Here is a 16,304-nt window from a genome sequence, read left to right as displayed (position 1 = left end):
TTAAATATTAACTGAGATCATTAATCTCCTGCCAACATCTTCAATCCAATATTTGACTGATCGCTGAACAGAAAATCCTCAGAATCAGACATTTGTATTAAGAGTACGATAAATAGTGCATGTTAAAAATTGTCCAACAGATCTATAAAATATTCTATACCAATAAAAACAAAGTAACACAAAGCGAATGTTTTCCAAATATAGAACTTAAGCTGTGGAAAAGTTTCAACTCATATCCTGAACTGTCCTTGTTAATACAAGTTAAAAGCTAAACAGCTCCTTATAAAATATTATAAGGGTTTGTTTTTAAAGTTAGTGCAGATTAGCACATTTAGAACTCACTATGAAACAATTTTACTAATCTAGGGCCTGATCCTACAAATCCTTACTGACAAGTATTTCCTATTGACTTTGTAAGAACAAGGCCTACTTGTGAGAATAAAAGTTTGCAGGATCACAACCATAAACAGCTTTGCAATACTAATTGTGCTCTTTATTTTAAATTCTAGTAAATATTACAATATATACAATTTTAGTACAAAATTATGAAAAACTACAATTTTAATAATAAAACTGAAAATGCACCTTCCAAACGTACTTAGTAGTCAGAAGGAAATAAGTGTAATCAAATAACTGTTTGGCACAACAGAAAACACAGTAATATGCTCTTTATTGTTAAGCAACCTAAGGTCCCAATCCTGAAATTGTGTCTGCCTGGAGCACCAGTGAAGTTAATGGGGTCCACCCCACAGACCCTGTTGTAGGAGCAGGGCTTGAATGCCAAATCCTGCTGAGTATTTCCATTGCTGTCAATGGGGCTACTTGCATGAGACAAGCAGTATCTGGCTATAACTGTTATACATTTTTAAGAGTTAAAGCTTGAATTCTCTTCTTTTTAATTTCCTTGGGTACTTTGCTGAAGAGTAAACAATTTACCATTCATTATCCAATAGCACCAAAATATGCTATGCAGGGTCCACAAATTTTCAAAATTTCATACTACCTTTTATTAATCCCCCACTATTTATTGTCATGTAGGCCATCTCCCAATGAAGGCCCCCTTTGCGATTGGGCTAGGCAGGCTTCCTCTTATTTCTAGCTACTTCTGTAGGTATCCTGGCTCTTCATTGTGGCCCATGGACCAGGTTGGGAACCATTTTGCTAGAATTCCAAGGCATGTTTTCTATATACGTGTTGATTCAAGTACTGAATGGTTACAGGGACTACCAATGCAAACTCTAGGCCTAAGCATCAGAACAAGAATAATGAAGGGAAGGATAAAAAAACCTCTAAAAATTCTGTAGGATTTGGAGTGATCATTTTGCCACTGACTTCAAAGGGAGTGGGCTCACACACCAATTGTTTGTATATTTTCGATCAGCAGGCAGTTGCGATGTGCAACTTCTACTACCCAATCTTCAGCCTAATGTATGACAAGTGCTACTACAATTCCAACTGAGAATATCTGGTTAAAAACTAAACAGATTTAATGGCTTCCCCAAAGTTCCAAAAGCCTCAAGAAAAACAACTAGTTTAGGTTATTTGGTATAGCATAGTATCAAATGTTTTCCTTTGTGGAAACAACTACTAACTTTTCTAAAAGTCTTTAACAGTAACAATTGCATTTTGGTTTAAATATAATACTCATGCTTCAGTTGATGTTAGATTGAACCATAAAGTATGCAGATATCTGACCAATAAAATGACCTATTCAGAATGTATTTTTTCCACACGCTATTGTTTGTACAAAAAACTCAATTTACACAACCTGTACAAGAGCAACAATCAACCAGATTAAATGCTGAATGAAGTGTAGTGCAATCCTCACAAAGAAAATAGATATTCAAGTGTATGATTTCAGACGTCTAGGTCTCAGTTTATGCACAAGGATAGTGTAAGTGTAGAACTGTTCTGTTTGCGAAGTGTAAGTTTAAAAAAAGCAATTCTAATAAAAGACTAGTTAATTTTTATTACATTAAAATGTATAGTAGCTAAACAAATACATTCTCCAAATATTCTTGAGTTTATTTATGCAGAAAGTTATCAAGGGCCTTATATAAAAGCCCACTGAAGTCAATGGATTTGGATCAAGCCTATAGCCACGAAGTTTCATCTCTGATATTAACTAGTGGCAGGGGATTATATGGCCTAATAGACTTTTTCTATCTCTAACTTCTGCAATCATAAATACTATACTCAGCCAGCCACCGCAAGTTACATACAATAGCCAATGAGTTGTGTAGGTAAGGATGAAAAATAGTCTCATGCTAGACAAATTTGTAGAGCCATGCACTCACGTTCCAAATTTCTGATTAAATAATGGAGTGAAAGAAAAACTCCCAATACCACAACGCTTCTTTCTCCAAGGGCCTGATCCAAAGCCCACTGAAGTAAACAAACGTCTTTCAGTTGACTTCAATAGATTTTTGGATCTTGCTCCAGGACAACAGAAGTTTTTGGATAGACCCCCTACATCTGACATTCAGATGAATCCCCCAAAATGTTAAGGAAGTAAATTTTGTACCTATTTCCCACAAAACATTCACTCTTATCTTGTATGTCCATGTTCACTTGTGTAGTAAAAAAACAAAACAAAACTCGTCTTGCAACAAGTAGTACAAAATGAAATAAAATCAAAGTGAATTGCAAAATACAGAGAAAGTTAAGTTATTCACTTTTCTGAAACATGACAAATTCAGGTGTTGTAATACCCAGCGCTTTCATGGAACTTTGCTAGGATGTTTTATTCAGGTTTTTATTAAAGTGCCCATCCATTAGCCTAGGTGCTTTTACAATGATCAAGATTTAAAATATAAAAAATAGTTAACCCATACAGTGGACGGCATGCACATCTTCAGACAGTATTTGCCAGTCACAGTATTAATCACAGCTCCACATTGTAGCCACCAATATTCCTCTGCCTATCTTCCCCCACAAACAGTGGAGGAAAAAAAAGATGGCCTTTCAAACAGGTCCAGAAGGTTAAAAAACCGAGGCTCTAGTAGACCAGGAACAAAGACAATTCCACGTTAGCTGCAGTTTATATAGACTAGAATGTGTAACTTTCAAACATATAGGCAACCTAGCAAGACAGTTAAAATACATTGTTTTTCTTTTTAAAAAAGTAATTAAAATATGGCCTCTAGTTTTCAATTTATGTATTTAATAACCTTTAAGTGGGAATGTCTTGACAGTTTTTAAAAAGAAAACTGTCCTCATGCAAAGTTGTCTATTTTCTATTTCTCATTTAACATCTTTTACCAAAGTCTCATTCATAGTGTGTGTGTGTGTGTGTGTATATATATTTTAAAAGGTACCTTCTAGTTTTTTTCATATCTAGAAAACTGCTCTAGTTTTTCTTTTTAAAGAAAAAGATTAAAGGCCTAGCATAAAAAGACTTTAGAATTCACTAAAAATTTGATATCTTGATCAGATGAAACTGACAAATTTTAAATTCAAATTGTTTGTATGCATGAAAGTTTATTCTTTAACTCACAGCAAAGATTTTATTCAGTTTGGTAAGCAGTTAGTTTATAAGCAGAAATATGGTTTTCATATGAACCATACATTTCACTGTATTAACAACTTTTACTATATTTTAGGTACCAAGACTTCTTATCTTGTTTAATATCTCGGCTCTCTGTGAGCTGAGGGGTGAAAACATTATCTAGTCTGATGAACTGCAACCTATGTTTAAGGACACAATCTGGATTGGCATTTGTAGAATGTTTTTCTGGATCTTAAGTGCAAATAACTTAAATGTAACAAACATAAAACATGTTACTGCACGCCAATCCTCAACTTTTTATTTTAAACAGTGACAAAAAACTACCACCTCCATGACTCAAACATCCCTGGCATATTATATGACAACATGGAAAGAATTTTGCCTCCATTGTCAAGTTGTTTATTGGACTTCTTGTTGGGGATGAGCAAGGTCTCCTTCAGCAAGTATAAAACATATGTTAAAAAAACTAAATGAAAGCACGTTGTCAGTCAATGTTGGTTATGTTGACCTCTTGCAAAATGGCAAGCAAAGTCATACTTATTTTTACATTTGCACCCACATATGTTGCACTGAAACGGATTTTCAAACCCATGACATCCCATGTGAATAGTATAAAGGATATTGTCTGCAAAATACATGTCACAGTGCTGGCAGTGATGCAGAAGCTGAGGATCCTGAACTGGAAGGGTTGGAGCTGGAGTACTTGGCTGACTGTTACTTATGCTAGGAGTACTAGTATGGACGCTGCGATCACTGCTTGGACCTGCCACTGGACTGTAGTTCCTTTGACTGTGTGGGGGCCGAGGATCTGGGCTAGTAGGAGATGAACTTTGAGGAATATTTGTTGACACAGATGAAACTACTGCTGGTGCAGCAGGCTGCTGTATTATAAAAGGCTTTTCATCTTGGCATGGTACAACATCAGGAGATGCTGGGTTTTGGGTTTCAGGTGGCAAGCTAGACAACTGTCCTGCTAATGTTGATAGCTGATTTAATGGATTGTCTATCTTAAGGTCTTGTGGATCTCTCGGCAGGCCACCAGTCTGTGTTGTTTTTGTCATGCTTTCATATGCTTCAGTCTGAATATTTGGGATTTCATGGGTGAAATCATTAAGGTAGTCTGGTTTCTGAACCACCATGGAAGGCGGGCTCAAATTAATTAATGATCTTCTGCTGTATCCCAGATTGCTGGTCTTCTTCTGCAAAACCCCCCACATTTTCTTGCTGCTTAGGGAAGACCTAGTACCTTTTATAGGTACCATTTTATGCTTGCGTCTACGATGATGAGACAGGTTACTTCTGTCACTGCAGCGGAAGGAACACAATTCGCATTTATATGGTTTTTCACCAGTATGTGATCGCATGTGCGCTTCCAGATGACGTTCATAGGCTGATGCAAATGGACATAGATGGCATCTGTGTGGCTTTTCACCTGAAAGAAAGAAAATTATAGTGTAACAATTTATGTATATATGCGGAAAGCGGCCTAACAGAACATGAAAGAGAGTGAATGGTTGTGGGAGCTACTAATTGAATAGAGCATTTCACTTTTTAATCAACAGTTCAAATCCAGTCCAACTCACTGCTAATGGAAGGTTGCAAGGTGTCATAAGTGTTTTCAGTAGGCAAGTGTAAACATTAGAAAAGCCACCACTATTACTACAATTGGCACTAACTGAGACCCGTGTTGGAATGGTGCCAAGATATGAATGGTATGTAGTCTGAATAATACTCTCACACCTCTAGAGGTGCTTTGTCCAAAATGCGTTTGAGGTATATAGGCAAGACAGCATGGCAAAGCTTGTTCAGTTACCTGCCATAGCTTTATTTGTTTTATGAATAACTATGCTTCAGACTGAAGTTTGCAGTGTTATCAGTCTGCCTTTTTGCAAACACCCAGATGGCTTTCAAATTTAAGAAAAATATAAGGTTTTTAGGACCCTCTGGTTAATTTAAAAAATAAAATAAAAAAAGTAAACTATGCCCCCAGAGAAGTAAGTGCTGTGTCAGGGAGATGCAATTCTCGAGACACCCCTAACATCCAGCTCCCGCCATCATGGAGTGGAACTGCACTGGTTACACTGTCTGGGGAGGTTCTGTATTCAGGAGGCTGGAGATAGATTTTGGTTTTTTAATGATGCCACCTGAGCTGTGGTAGAATACCAGATATCATTTAGGCTCTATCCTCACTAATGCATTTAAAGTGTTTGAACAACACTTTTCAAACACGATTACAGGAAACACATTCATAACAGTACAGACGGCGCCTATGATCTTCCTTTAAGATAGAGAGATCCTTCAGAGTTGTTTAGAGGAAACCTATTCATTTGATCCAGAATGTTTTAAAAGCCCAAAGCTTTTAGTGCTTTGTGTTCTGGGAATTGAAACTCCAGATTTATGCTGGTAAAGAGGCTTAATGCCCTGCTGATGCTACTGATATCGCTAACTTCATAACTAGAATTATAGACCAGCTTCCATGCAGATGCTGCTCCATTAATTCTTCTACAAAAAGGGTATAACAGACTCCAGGGTATAGCAGGTCTGACCTCTCTCCTTGGCACTGGGCAGAACAGCCTTAACCTTCTCTCTAAAGAAGTTTCCACCACATAGCAGGTTCCCAAACTGACTTCCAAAAGGAGTTACGCGTCTGCAGGCATCTACGGTTGATCTCACATTGATTCAAGATTGTAGGATGCATGCATCTGCTGTTGAGCTGTCAAACCCTCCCAGATGAGAATTTTTATGTTCATGTTTCTCCCAGGGGATATTTAGTTGGTTTTCTGCCAGAGTTCAAACCAGTATTTGCTCAAGCAGGACTGGTAGATCCCGATATAGAAAAACTGGGAAACAGGCATCTTATTGCTTAGTATCACAGCTTGAGACAGTCAATTGTGAGTCTTTCTTCTAGCCAGACCTGCCTATACCACCAGCTTCAGAAGAGAAGCAAAAGAAAAAGCAGCAGCAGCCCTTGATGCAAGGTACTTTTGTACTATCTTTTCAGAGGTTGGCATGTGTCCCCCAACTGGGACTTGATATCTCTGTAATAAGCATACAAATTTATACCAAGATTAAGCAAACAATCATATAAAGACAGGAGGGGACACTGAGTACTGGAACGCCACCCCTGAAAGGTAATTTAACAGCTTTAAAGTAAGAGTTAGGGGAGGTTCCACTGTGAAATGGAAGCGTGGTGGAAAGGAGTGGGGCTCTAGTAGAACTTGTACTTTTTGGAGAATGGATTTTTCAGTTCACTAACTGATCTTTAGTGTTCAAAAATGCCTTCATTATGATTTTAGCCACCGTGCTTTTCTTGTGTAATTGGCCTACAGGCAGATATTTCAACATTATCTCCTAGTAATAAAATATAATTTCATTTACTAGTGTAAGCATAATATTTACTCAGTTTCTTGGTTTATAATTAGTTTGTGATTGAGACCCTCACAATAAAAAGAGCTATTCTTTAAGATTCAAAATCCTGCCAACGTTTACGCATATGCTAAAACTTTACCACCAGGCCTAGTCCCATTGAAATCAATGCAACAACTCATGATAGTAAAGCTAAGCATACACATAAGTGCTTATAAGATTGGGGCCTAAACAAGTATTATGAAAATACAGTATCTCACCTTTTAAAAACGTAAAGAAAAATCTTTAAAAACCCCCACAGACTTAACTTTCCTCAATTGTAAGCAGTCATCACTACGACACTGCTTGAAGATACATGCACACATCTGCAAAGCCTATGAGTGAGTTAGTTCCACATACACTGAACATAGAATACAAAGGTACTGAAACGCTGCCCCACAGCAAAGTACTTGTAGGATCCTTCATACCTGTGTGAATTCTGATATGCTCTATAAGCCGTGCTGTTCCTTTGCTGGCATAGTTGCAATATCGACACTTCAGCTTTCCATCAAATGTCCTTTCAAACCCATCCACTAACATTCCTGAGTTTTCATCCAGTGAAACTTCAACAGAAGGATGATCTAGTCCATTCTGATCACCATCTGCCCCAGCTATAAACAGTAAATGCAGTAGAGATTCTGACTGAGAATCACTGGGTTGTTGCTTTGTTACAGTGACACTAGTCCAAACTTGTTAGCTCCTTATTCCCTTAGCCCCCACACAAAAATAAACTAATGAGAAATAAGTTTTGATGAAAAAGATGTTTTTTAGAAGACTTCCCCCCCCAAAGGTTCTACAGCTTTACAGACTAGTATAGTAGCCTTCATAATAAGCATGTTAAAATGCAAACATCAGCACAGTCATCCCCCCAAAAAACTAGAATACTTGACAGCACTGAAGAGAGCCTACCTCCCTGAAGGGCATCTGCATCATTGTCTCCACTAACAGATCCAGAAATCATATTTACATGGTGTGTCTGTTGAGTAAGATATTCCTGAAAATCTTTTACGAAATCCAGAGGCTCCGGTTTCTTTTCACCCATAGTCACACTTTGAGTTTACAATAACTTGTGCCTAGAAAAATCAATCAGAATCAGAGCCCATTTCACTGAATTTGAAACAAAAGAATTCACATTTACAGAAACCACTGTAAATCAAAGATTACATCCCTATAGTCTTGTTAAATAAAATGCATATGGTCAAAAGTAAAATACACATGAACAGACAATCATAAGAATATTGTTGAAATCTTTACAGCAGCTCAATACTGTTTAAAGTTTTCAGATAGTCACAGTTGGGAAGATGATTCTCAGCAACAGTATTATAAATACTTTTTAAAATTTAATAAAAGGATTAATAAAAGTCAAAGTTTAGTTGACTATGCGGACATGAGAATAAAATTCAATCTAACCTTACCATTCAGTTCAGAAATATTTGTTAAATAATCTTTACAAAGGTTTAGATTCAAAGAGAACATTTTTTGAAATTCCAGATTTCTTAAATGCTGAGATTTGAAATCTTAGCATGGAAGAAAATTTATTGTAAAGAAGAGACAATTTTATACTGTAATTGTTCTGTAACTTAGAATTTTATGTTCAGAAATAATATTGCTCATGGACTTAATGTTAGGCACATGCACAGTTATGATTCATGAAATAATGAACCATAACTATGCATCACAGTACATTCAACATTGTCAAGAATGTTAATTACTATCTGGTAAGAAAAGTTATATTTTTATTTATTCAAGTGTCAAATCAGCAACTGAGGGGAACAGATTTCAGAGGATGAGAAATTCCAAGTTTTCAAGCGTCAAATTCGGTGTTCAATGCAATGCATTTTTGATGCATATTTTCTGTTAGTGTTATAAAATCATATCAATTATAGCGGGAACTCATTCATTAAAAAGAGTTCATTACAAAACAACATTCAATCTTAAAATCACTGAGATTTCAAAGTGGTACTGATACTATTACAGTACCATCACTTTCTCAAAGTTTCAAATAACTTGGATACATTTTACTTTTTTTTTTGGTAAAGAAACCCATTTTACTTTTTTGTAAAGAAACCCATTTCACATCCAATTGTAAAGCTCATGACTCTTACCAACAATATGAATTGAAGTAAGTGACTCTACCAATCTACTCATCTGTAAATTGGACATAAAAACCCTACCTACATTAGTGGTTTTGTGAGACTAAAGAACTGATTATTTTACTGCATTGGATAACTAAAAAATTCATTTAATGTACATTAAAGAAATTAAGTCTATATGTAAAAATACTTGAAAAGACTTGAAAAATCTTCACTGTCATGAACTGAACAGCTTGGCGATGCCTGAGGCTACCATTTCATTGATTATTCCAGTAGGAAACACAGCTGAATGACACATATCACGACAGGAAAATCAGAGCTGCAGCCAGACAAGAATACAGCAGGAGATTTCTCCAGCTATTTTTAGCTAAATTCTTTAGTTTTTCCCTGGGTTTGTTTTTTTAAAGGTCTACATGAATTGTACCTGAATTTCAGTTTCCTGCTAAGTAGCAAACATACTCCAACCTGTACTCCCAGTAGGTCAGACAGAAAGCAAGGGAGCACAGCTGCCCCACTTTCCCTGGAACAAAAGATAAATAAAAAAATTAGTCTGTCAAACTTATGTTTTCTGATTTCTTAATCAAATCTTTTTTGGCTTCTTGCTTAACCTTCAGAAGAGAGGCTCCCCTGCAACAAATAAAATTCATAGCAGTAGTTCAATTATTTCATTACATGAACTACATTTCCAGGAGGAGATCCTTTCATGGACCCCAGCCACTCCATGGACCCCACCCATCAAGCTGTATGAAGCTCTCAAATATTTCATTCTGCAGACAACTAGTAGTGATCCACAAAACTAGGGAACCACTTTTCTGTAGGACAGGCAACTGGAAAACACACTCTGTAATAGTGTTGATTAGTAGTTATGGGAAGAAGGCTTGCAGGGGCAGTGCTGCATAATTCTGTGCTCCCAGCCACAGAATTTGAGTTTAATATTTTGTATAAGACATGGGGTTTTGTTAGACTGTATTATCTTTCAATAATAAAAAAAAAATCACCATTTGTCACCTTTTTTCTAATATCGCCATTGTAAATGACCAGACTTTCCTAGAACTTTGACTTGCAATGAGTTTAAGATGGAAGATAAGATTTAGTCTGAAAAGGGGACAGTTTCAATCAGACATTTCAATTGCTGCAAATTATCACAGAAATCATTAACATCTACATTTTCAATTGGCAAATCCTTTCATTTTATGGAGTGACCAGAGTTTCATTAGATGATCTGCAGGTGTCCAGTACCAAACTCCAGATCACTACTAGGCACTTACATAGTGCTTTGCATTTTCAATGTGCTTCACTAACACCAGGTTAAATAACTTGTTAAAGTCACCTAAGAGGCCTAATTCAGCACATACCACTAATTACTGGAACACTGGTTTTCTGCAGACTATCTTTAGAGAGATGTCTATATGAACCTTTCTTTCACAATGATGCTTTGTATTAAACAATATAGTATTAGTGCAACATGGTACTGTACTGCTGATCCCAGTTTTATACACCAGTTAAGGCCCTTGCTACTCGTCTAGTAGCAGCTGGAAACTTTTCAGTGTCAACATGCTAAGCTCCTAGAATAGGGGGTGTCTCCTATACCAATTTACTACAGTGGTATGCAACCTGTGGTCCTTGAGGGCAACTGTACTAAGAAAATTTCTGTTAAAATACAAATTGAAAATCTGTTCTCTAGGAAGCCCTTCCAGAACAGAAGTGTTTGAACAAAACCCACCACTTCAGGAATCAGTAGTAGGCTCCACCCCCAACTGCTGAAATACAAAGGCAGAAAACCACTCTGGTAGTATATCCCCCATACATACAGAGATAATTTTAATAAAATATGTAAAGTCCCACAAGTCTACAGTGAGAAACAAAATCAAGACATTCCTAGTACTCCAAACTGTATAACAATTATACTTTCTAACAACTGTCACACTAAAACCACCTGAAGGTAAAACCACAACAAAATCAAATCGATAGGCATGGAAGATCCCCAGGTACCCTTGGTTTGCAAATAAGTCAAAGGGGTTTCCCTACTTGACATCTTTTTTCATTTGTTAAACATGATTTCTCCATTTTCTTTTCTCCCTTGCTCCACACAAGCCAACATTCCAATGGGTTATTTATTTCCTTGTTTATCAACATTGATTATTGGTATCAATTGTGTCTAAATAATTCTTGGGATGGGGTTAACCAGTGGAGGTTTCTTAAATAGGCTTTATTTGCTATTTTTGGAATCTGATACAGCAGCTTAAATTCAGCCCTGGAGTAAGTAGGTGCTGTTGTGACAATTAGGCCTACAAATTTACCCATAATGTGAGCTCAATGGTAAAAAGTATGTATACATTAATAAAATGTTACAGTAATCTGTAACAACAAAGGTTGATGGATAAAAGTCCAAATGGAAGACAGAATAACTGAATTGGTCTAAATAAAAAGACCAAGTTGATATGACTCAAGGACTGTTAAAATTAAACTTGTTAAAAACAGGAGATGTGGAGCCAGAAGTTAATAAACCAAGATTGGTATGTCGAATATTAGGCCCAATTGGTGGACAAAATAATGAGGGGATGGGCTATTCCCTTTTTGGGTCCTTAAAAGAAAGATTTTGTGGAGAAAGTATGAAAACAAAAAGGACATATGGAGAGAACAGATAGAGGCTACTGGGGCAAGTGTCAATATCATGGTTGCCAAACCCCAGTTTCCTGGGACCCTCAGCCTTCATCATCCTGATCCTGAGAGGTGTCCTGACAAGAACAGGCTAGAGAGAGAAGCCCAGATGACATCGCCACCCCTACCATCTCCAGCTGAATCCCAAACATCACCTGGGATGATAGTTATTAGCATCTTTGATACCATGTAAGAGACTGTCAAACAAGGGGGCTTTTCCTTCTAAGACTGGACTTTAAAAAACAACAGCTGCAACACCATCTCCAGCCCATCTCAACTAACTACTTCTCTTTTCCCCAAAACGACAGTTATTACCATCTTTTGATACCATCTAAGACATGGGTTTCTCCTTTTAAAAACACTCTCCTAAAGGGAAAGGGAACAAAATATACTGTTACAATGAAAGCCTTATTTAATACTTTGCATTTCAAAGGTTTTAATTATTTTTCATTCTTTTCTGTATCTTTAATAAAAGGTTAAAAAGATTTTTAATTATGTGCTTGCCATGGTGCTAAGCAGGCTGAGATCTCTGTATATCAAGCTCCAGGCCTTGCATAACTCTGTTTAATATTAGACCATGACTGGGTTATGTCACCACCTTTAGACCATTTATTCCATCTAAATTAATACAACAGTGCCACTCTATTGGCTTCCAAGGAGTGGTGCCCTTTTATGGCAGGGCTGAATATGGTCCACTATCCTCTCTTCTAATCACTGTAAGTTAACTCTGAGCAATCCTTTTTGCCTACCCTCTTTCAGATGTCATCAGCTTCCTCTAGGTTTAATTTAACTTGTGTTCCATTTGGTGGTGGCTCCTGCAGTAAGACAAAGATACCAGCTCATACATTAAAAGGGGGGAGGGGGAAGAAAGTAGTTTAGATTCCAGAGGCCGTCTCACCAAGTTATAACTTTAAAGCATGTCAAATATAGGGATTAAACCAGTGGTGCACAAACTGGGGGGTGCCAGAGGTTTGGAAGGGGGAGGGGAAGAGATGGGGGGGGGGTAAAGAAACTTCAGCCTTTCACCCTTTTTTAAAAAACCGTACAAATAAAAGCACAGGCTGGCTTATTTTCAACAATTTAAGTTTCATTAACTACAGTAGGCCTACGATGCCTTTAAAATTAATTTTGATTCTCTAATTTTAAAACTCATTTAATGATTAATAATTGATATTAAAAGACATAAACCAGCAACATATAAAATAATAGTTGAGCGCCTGGGACCTCTCAAGTGAGTCAGACACTATAACACTAAACTAAATGAAAGAACAGTGATCTCTATTTTTCCCCTCCACCTTCTGGCATGAAAAATAGTTTCAGATCACAAGTATTGGAGGAAGGGTGACAAATTCTGTGAATAGTAAGTGGGGGGGCTGTGACTGGAAAAGTTTGCGCACCACTAGACTAAGCCGTTCAACAATGAATATTAGAAAATTGAGTTTTGGGATGGCTTAACAGGAATCAACATTAAAAAGAACTATATTTTCACCAAAGAGTCTGTAGTGATACTCTTTACTTCAAGGGGATACTCTTTACTTCAAGGGGGAAATTGATTCATGTGGTAATTTATACAGTAACATTTCAGTCTGAAAAATTCTCACAGACGAATGAATACTGAAAAGTGGAACTGGGGAAAGACAGAAGACATGATTTAGTGGTCTGCCCATCATGTTTAAATTAACTCCAGTCTCTGGTACTATAGTTTTGAATTTCAGAAGCCCCTCATCCTTCTGATTAACGTAAATTCCCAACAGGATCTAAGAACTAACTCAAACCTCACCATTTTCTGTTTCACGTGCAAGGAATATTTCTGTGACCTTGCTTAAATTAACAAATACCGTATCATGCATTTTAAAAAAAATTCACAAAATCCTAGAGAGAGGAGAGAGAGAAAAAAAATCCCACAAGTGACAGTCATATCACATACTAAAGTTACTCATGACATGGCTATGGGTACCTGAACAGAATAAATTAAACTATATATTTTAGTGTATAATTTTTGGATGACACCTCATACTACTCATATGAAATTCTACTCATGTGGGGAATATAATTTTTTTAAATGCACCACCAAGCATCATGGAAAATGGAGGGGTAATAGATTTTGTACCTTAACTGGTAAGTTTTCATGATAATTTTGACAGGCTGTATATAATAATCTAAGATTCTGCCTACTACAAGTGTCACAGATAATTCTATAACACATTCTTTAAGAATAGGGGGTTTGTTTAATTCATTGCTCTTGGGCAAAATTTTTCATCATATACTTCACAGTTGTGTAGAGTGCTGGGCACTGGTTGTCTGCCTGGGTACTCCCATTCACCCCAAAGCTAGCTGCAATTCAGCAGTGCTGTATGCATATATTCTATAAAATGCTATAGAAGGCTTTAATATGAAAGCCTTACGTAAAATATTATTGAAATCTTCTACAGTTCTCTTGAAGAAAAAATTCACACACAAGCACTCCTGAGCCTTCTGGTTTGCTCCTACACTTCAGATATCATGGCTCTGAAATAGCTGTGACACAGACAAGCAGTTTGAAACCTTTGACAGCAAGCAAACATACATATGAAGTGTCACATTTTTCCTCAAGGAAGTCTCAAAAGTCTCTCTGAAACCACTGACTTGGTATCTCAGAATGAAGGGATTATTTCATAAAGGGAAGAACCAAACACCTCTGAACCTCCGTAACTGTCATTTGACTTGTTCTATTACTTTCTTCCCAAGGAGTACGTGTGTGGGGAGAGGGTGGGAGAAGAATCAGGATCTAAAGCAGTCCCGCATAATGCTCAACGTTTTAACCAGTTGATTCCTCACAAGAAGTTACTAACAGCTTTTCAAAGAGCTCCCACCTGGCACTCTTCAAAGTCTATGACACAAATGAGTCTTCATACAAAGGCCAAGAAACAGACTCTCCACACCCCATTCAGAGCACTGCTTCCCACACCAATTACCTGGTAGGAGCCAAACATAGGAGGAAAACAACACGACCACTGCAGAATTCTGTTAAGCAAATTGCTCTTGATTTAAAGAAAACTTATAGCAGATACATATCCATCCCCAAGGGTGTGCTATGAGCTCCAGGCCAGAGAAAACACTTCCTTGAGACTGTTCTCTCACACCCCTCTCACATTCAATACCCCTGCTTTGTGTCTGTTTAAGTTTTGTTAAAAATTAGAACACCACATTTGGAACCGCACCAGGTGCATTTGTCTCCCATCCACCCTTGCCATCTGTCTCCCGTGTGGAGCGGTGCAAGAGAAAGAAACGGCCACCCCATTTCTAGAGAAGGGAGAAACCCTCGTGGGCATCCCTCCTGAAGTCTGGGAGCGAGTGGCACCCTCATCCGCCTGGGGCCAGGCAGACATCCCACCCACTCACCTGGGAGCCAGACAGAGGGCAAGGAAAGTCCCCCACTCACCTGGAGGGAGAAGAGAAGACCCACTGCCCCCCAGGGTCCACCTCTGCAGGGCGGGGAGGTGTCACTGCTTCCGCCCTCGGCCCCAGCCCCACTGCAGCCTCCTGCTCCCCGATGAGAGGGCCTCGGCCCTGGCTGGAGAAGACAAGGGGGCTAGTCACAGGCGACGGCGGCCCCTGGGGGATGAGGGCACTGGGCGGCTCTCACCCACCCCCATAGCCCGGCGCCTGAGCTACGGGGCGGGAGCATCACTCACCTCCCCTGCACCCCACCGCTCCCAACACCCACCGCAGCCGCCATGTTTGTTGTGAGTGTCTCCCGTAGTAGTAGCCCCGCCCGCCCCGTTCCTCCCACCTCGCGAGACTAGCGCGCGCCCGGCGCAGGCGCAGTCCGCGCACTTTGGTCGTGGCGCTGGACAGTAGCTGTTGCGAGCCCGAGCCGCGGAGGGGCTCGCTGGGTTCGCCGCGGGCGGAGGGGGGTCGGCAGCCGCAGCGAACATGATGGTAGCGGCGCTGTGGCGGAGCTGCGCGAAGGTGAATCGTGAACCTGAAGGGGTCGGGCTGCCTCTGCCCCGCTCTCCTCGGGGGCCGGGAGCCCCCTTCACCAAGGAGAGGGTGCGGGGGTCGCGCCCCTCTGCCCCGATACTGTCAGCGCCCGGAGTAGGATTGTCAACTCTCTATGGGCACAAACCCCCAACTCTAGCCCCGCCCCTTCCCTGCGGCCACGCCCCCTGCTCATTGCATTCCCCCTCCCTCACTTTCACTGGGCTGGGGGTTGGGGTGTGGGAGCGGTTGAGGGCTCTAAATGGGGGTGTGCCAGACATGAGGGGTTCAGGCTGTGGGAGGGGACTCCGGGCTGGGACAGGCTCGGGCTAAGGGTGCAGGCTCTGGGCTGGGGATGAGGGGCTTGGGGTACAGGAAGGGGCTCCAGGCTGGGGGATGGGGTTGAAGGATTCTAGATGTGGGAGGGGGCTGCAGATTAAGTCAGGGGGTTGGGCTGTGGGAGGGGTGATGGCTCTGGGCTGGGGCTAGGAATGAAGGGTTTGGGGTGCAGGAGGGGGGTGAGGGGTTCAAGGTGTGGGAGGGGGCTCTGGGCTGGGGTAGGGGGGTGCAGGCTCTGGGATTCAGAAGGGGTTGGGGTGCAGGAGGTGGTGTGGGCTCTGGGCTGGGGATGAAGGGTTTGATGTGAAGGAGGGAGTTCAGGGCTGGGGCAGGGGGTT

General features: G+C 39.7%; 2 protein-coding genes across 18 annotated transcripts in view; one reads left to right on the top strand and one right to left on the bottom strand.

Annotated features, from left to right (window-relative positions):
• Positions 1-2,700: 2,700 nt before the first annotated feature.
• IKZF5 (IKAROS family zinc finger 5) lies at positions 2,701-15,785 on the bottom strand. 16 transcript variants are annotated; one of them, XM_065552274.1, is made up of 10 exons: positions 15,632-15,785; positions 15,089-15,220; positions 14,520-14,621; positions 12,417-12,482; positions 11,983-12,033; positions 10,005-10,101; positions 9,431-9,526; positions 7,823-7,986; positions 7,342-7,524; positions 2,701-4,940 (listed from the first exon to the last, which is right to left on the bottom strand). In XM_065552274.1, exons 8-10 carry the CDS (start codon positions 7,953-7,955, stop codon positions 3,997-3,999), a joined length of 1,260 nt encoding a protein of 419 aa, XP_065408346.1. In that variant the 5' UTR covers positions 7,956-7,986; positions 9,431-9,526; positions 10,005-10,101; positions 11,983-12,033; positions 12,417-12,482; positions 14,520-14,621; positions 15,089-15,220; positions 15,632-15,785; the 3' UTR covers positions 2,701-3,996. The 16 variants fall into 16 exon arrangements, with proteins under 16 accessions (XP_065408346.1, XP_023959331.1, XP_065408350.1 ...); XM_024103563.3 differs by lacking the exon at positions 11,983-12,033; XM_065552278.1 differs by lacking the exon at positions 11,983-12,033 and having other exon boundaries at positions 10,015-10,101; positions 15,632-15,771.
• ACADSB (acyl-CoA dehydrogenase short/branched chain) overlaps positions 15,477-16,304 on the top strand; it is a 28,649-nt gene continuing 27,821 nt past the window's right edge. The window contains exon 1 of one of the 2 annotated variants that reach the window (XM_005305885.5): positions 15,477-15,618. In XM_005305885.5, the coding sequence (XP_005305942.2) occupies positions 15,583-15,618 (36 nt within the window). In that variant the 5' untranslated portion in view covers positions 15,477-15,582. The remainder of the gene's footprint in view (positions 15,619-16,304) is intronic. The other variant, XM_065552268.1, reaches the window with a different exon arrangement.

The sequence above is a fragment of the Chrysemys picta genome, chromosome 7 (assembly GCF_011386835.1).
Source record: "Chrysemys picta bellii isolate R12L10 chromosome 7, ASM1138683v2, whole genome shotgun sequence".
Lineage (NCBI taxonomy): Eukaryota > Metazoa > Chordata > Testudines > Emydidae > Chrysemys > Chrysemys picta.
The sequence above is the reverse complement of the archived record's forward strand: the minus strand, read 5'-3'. Positions and strand labels throughout refer to the sequence as shown.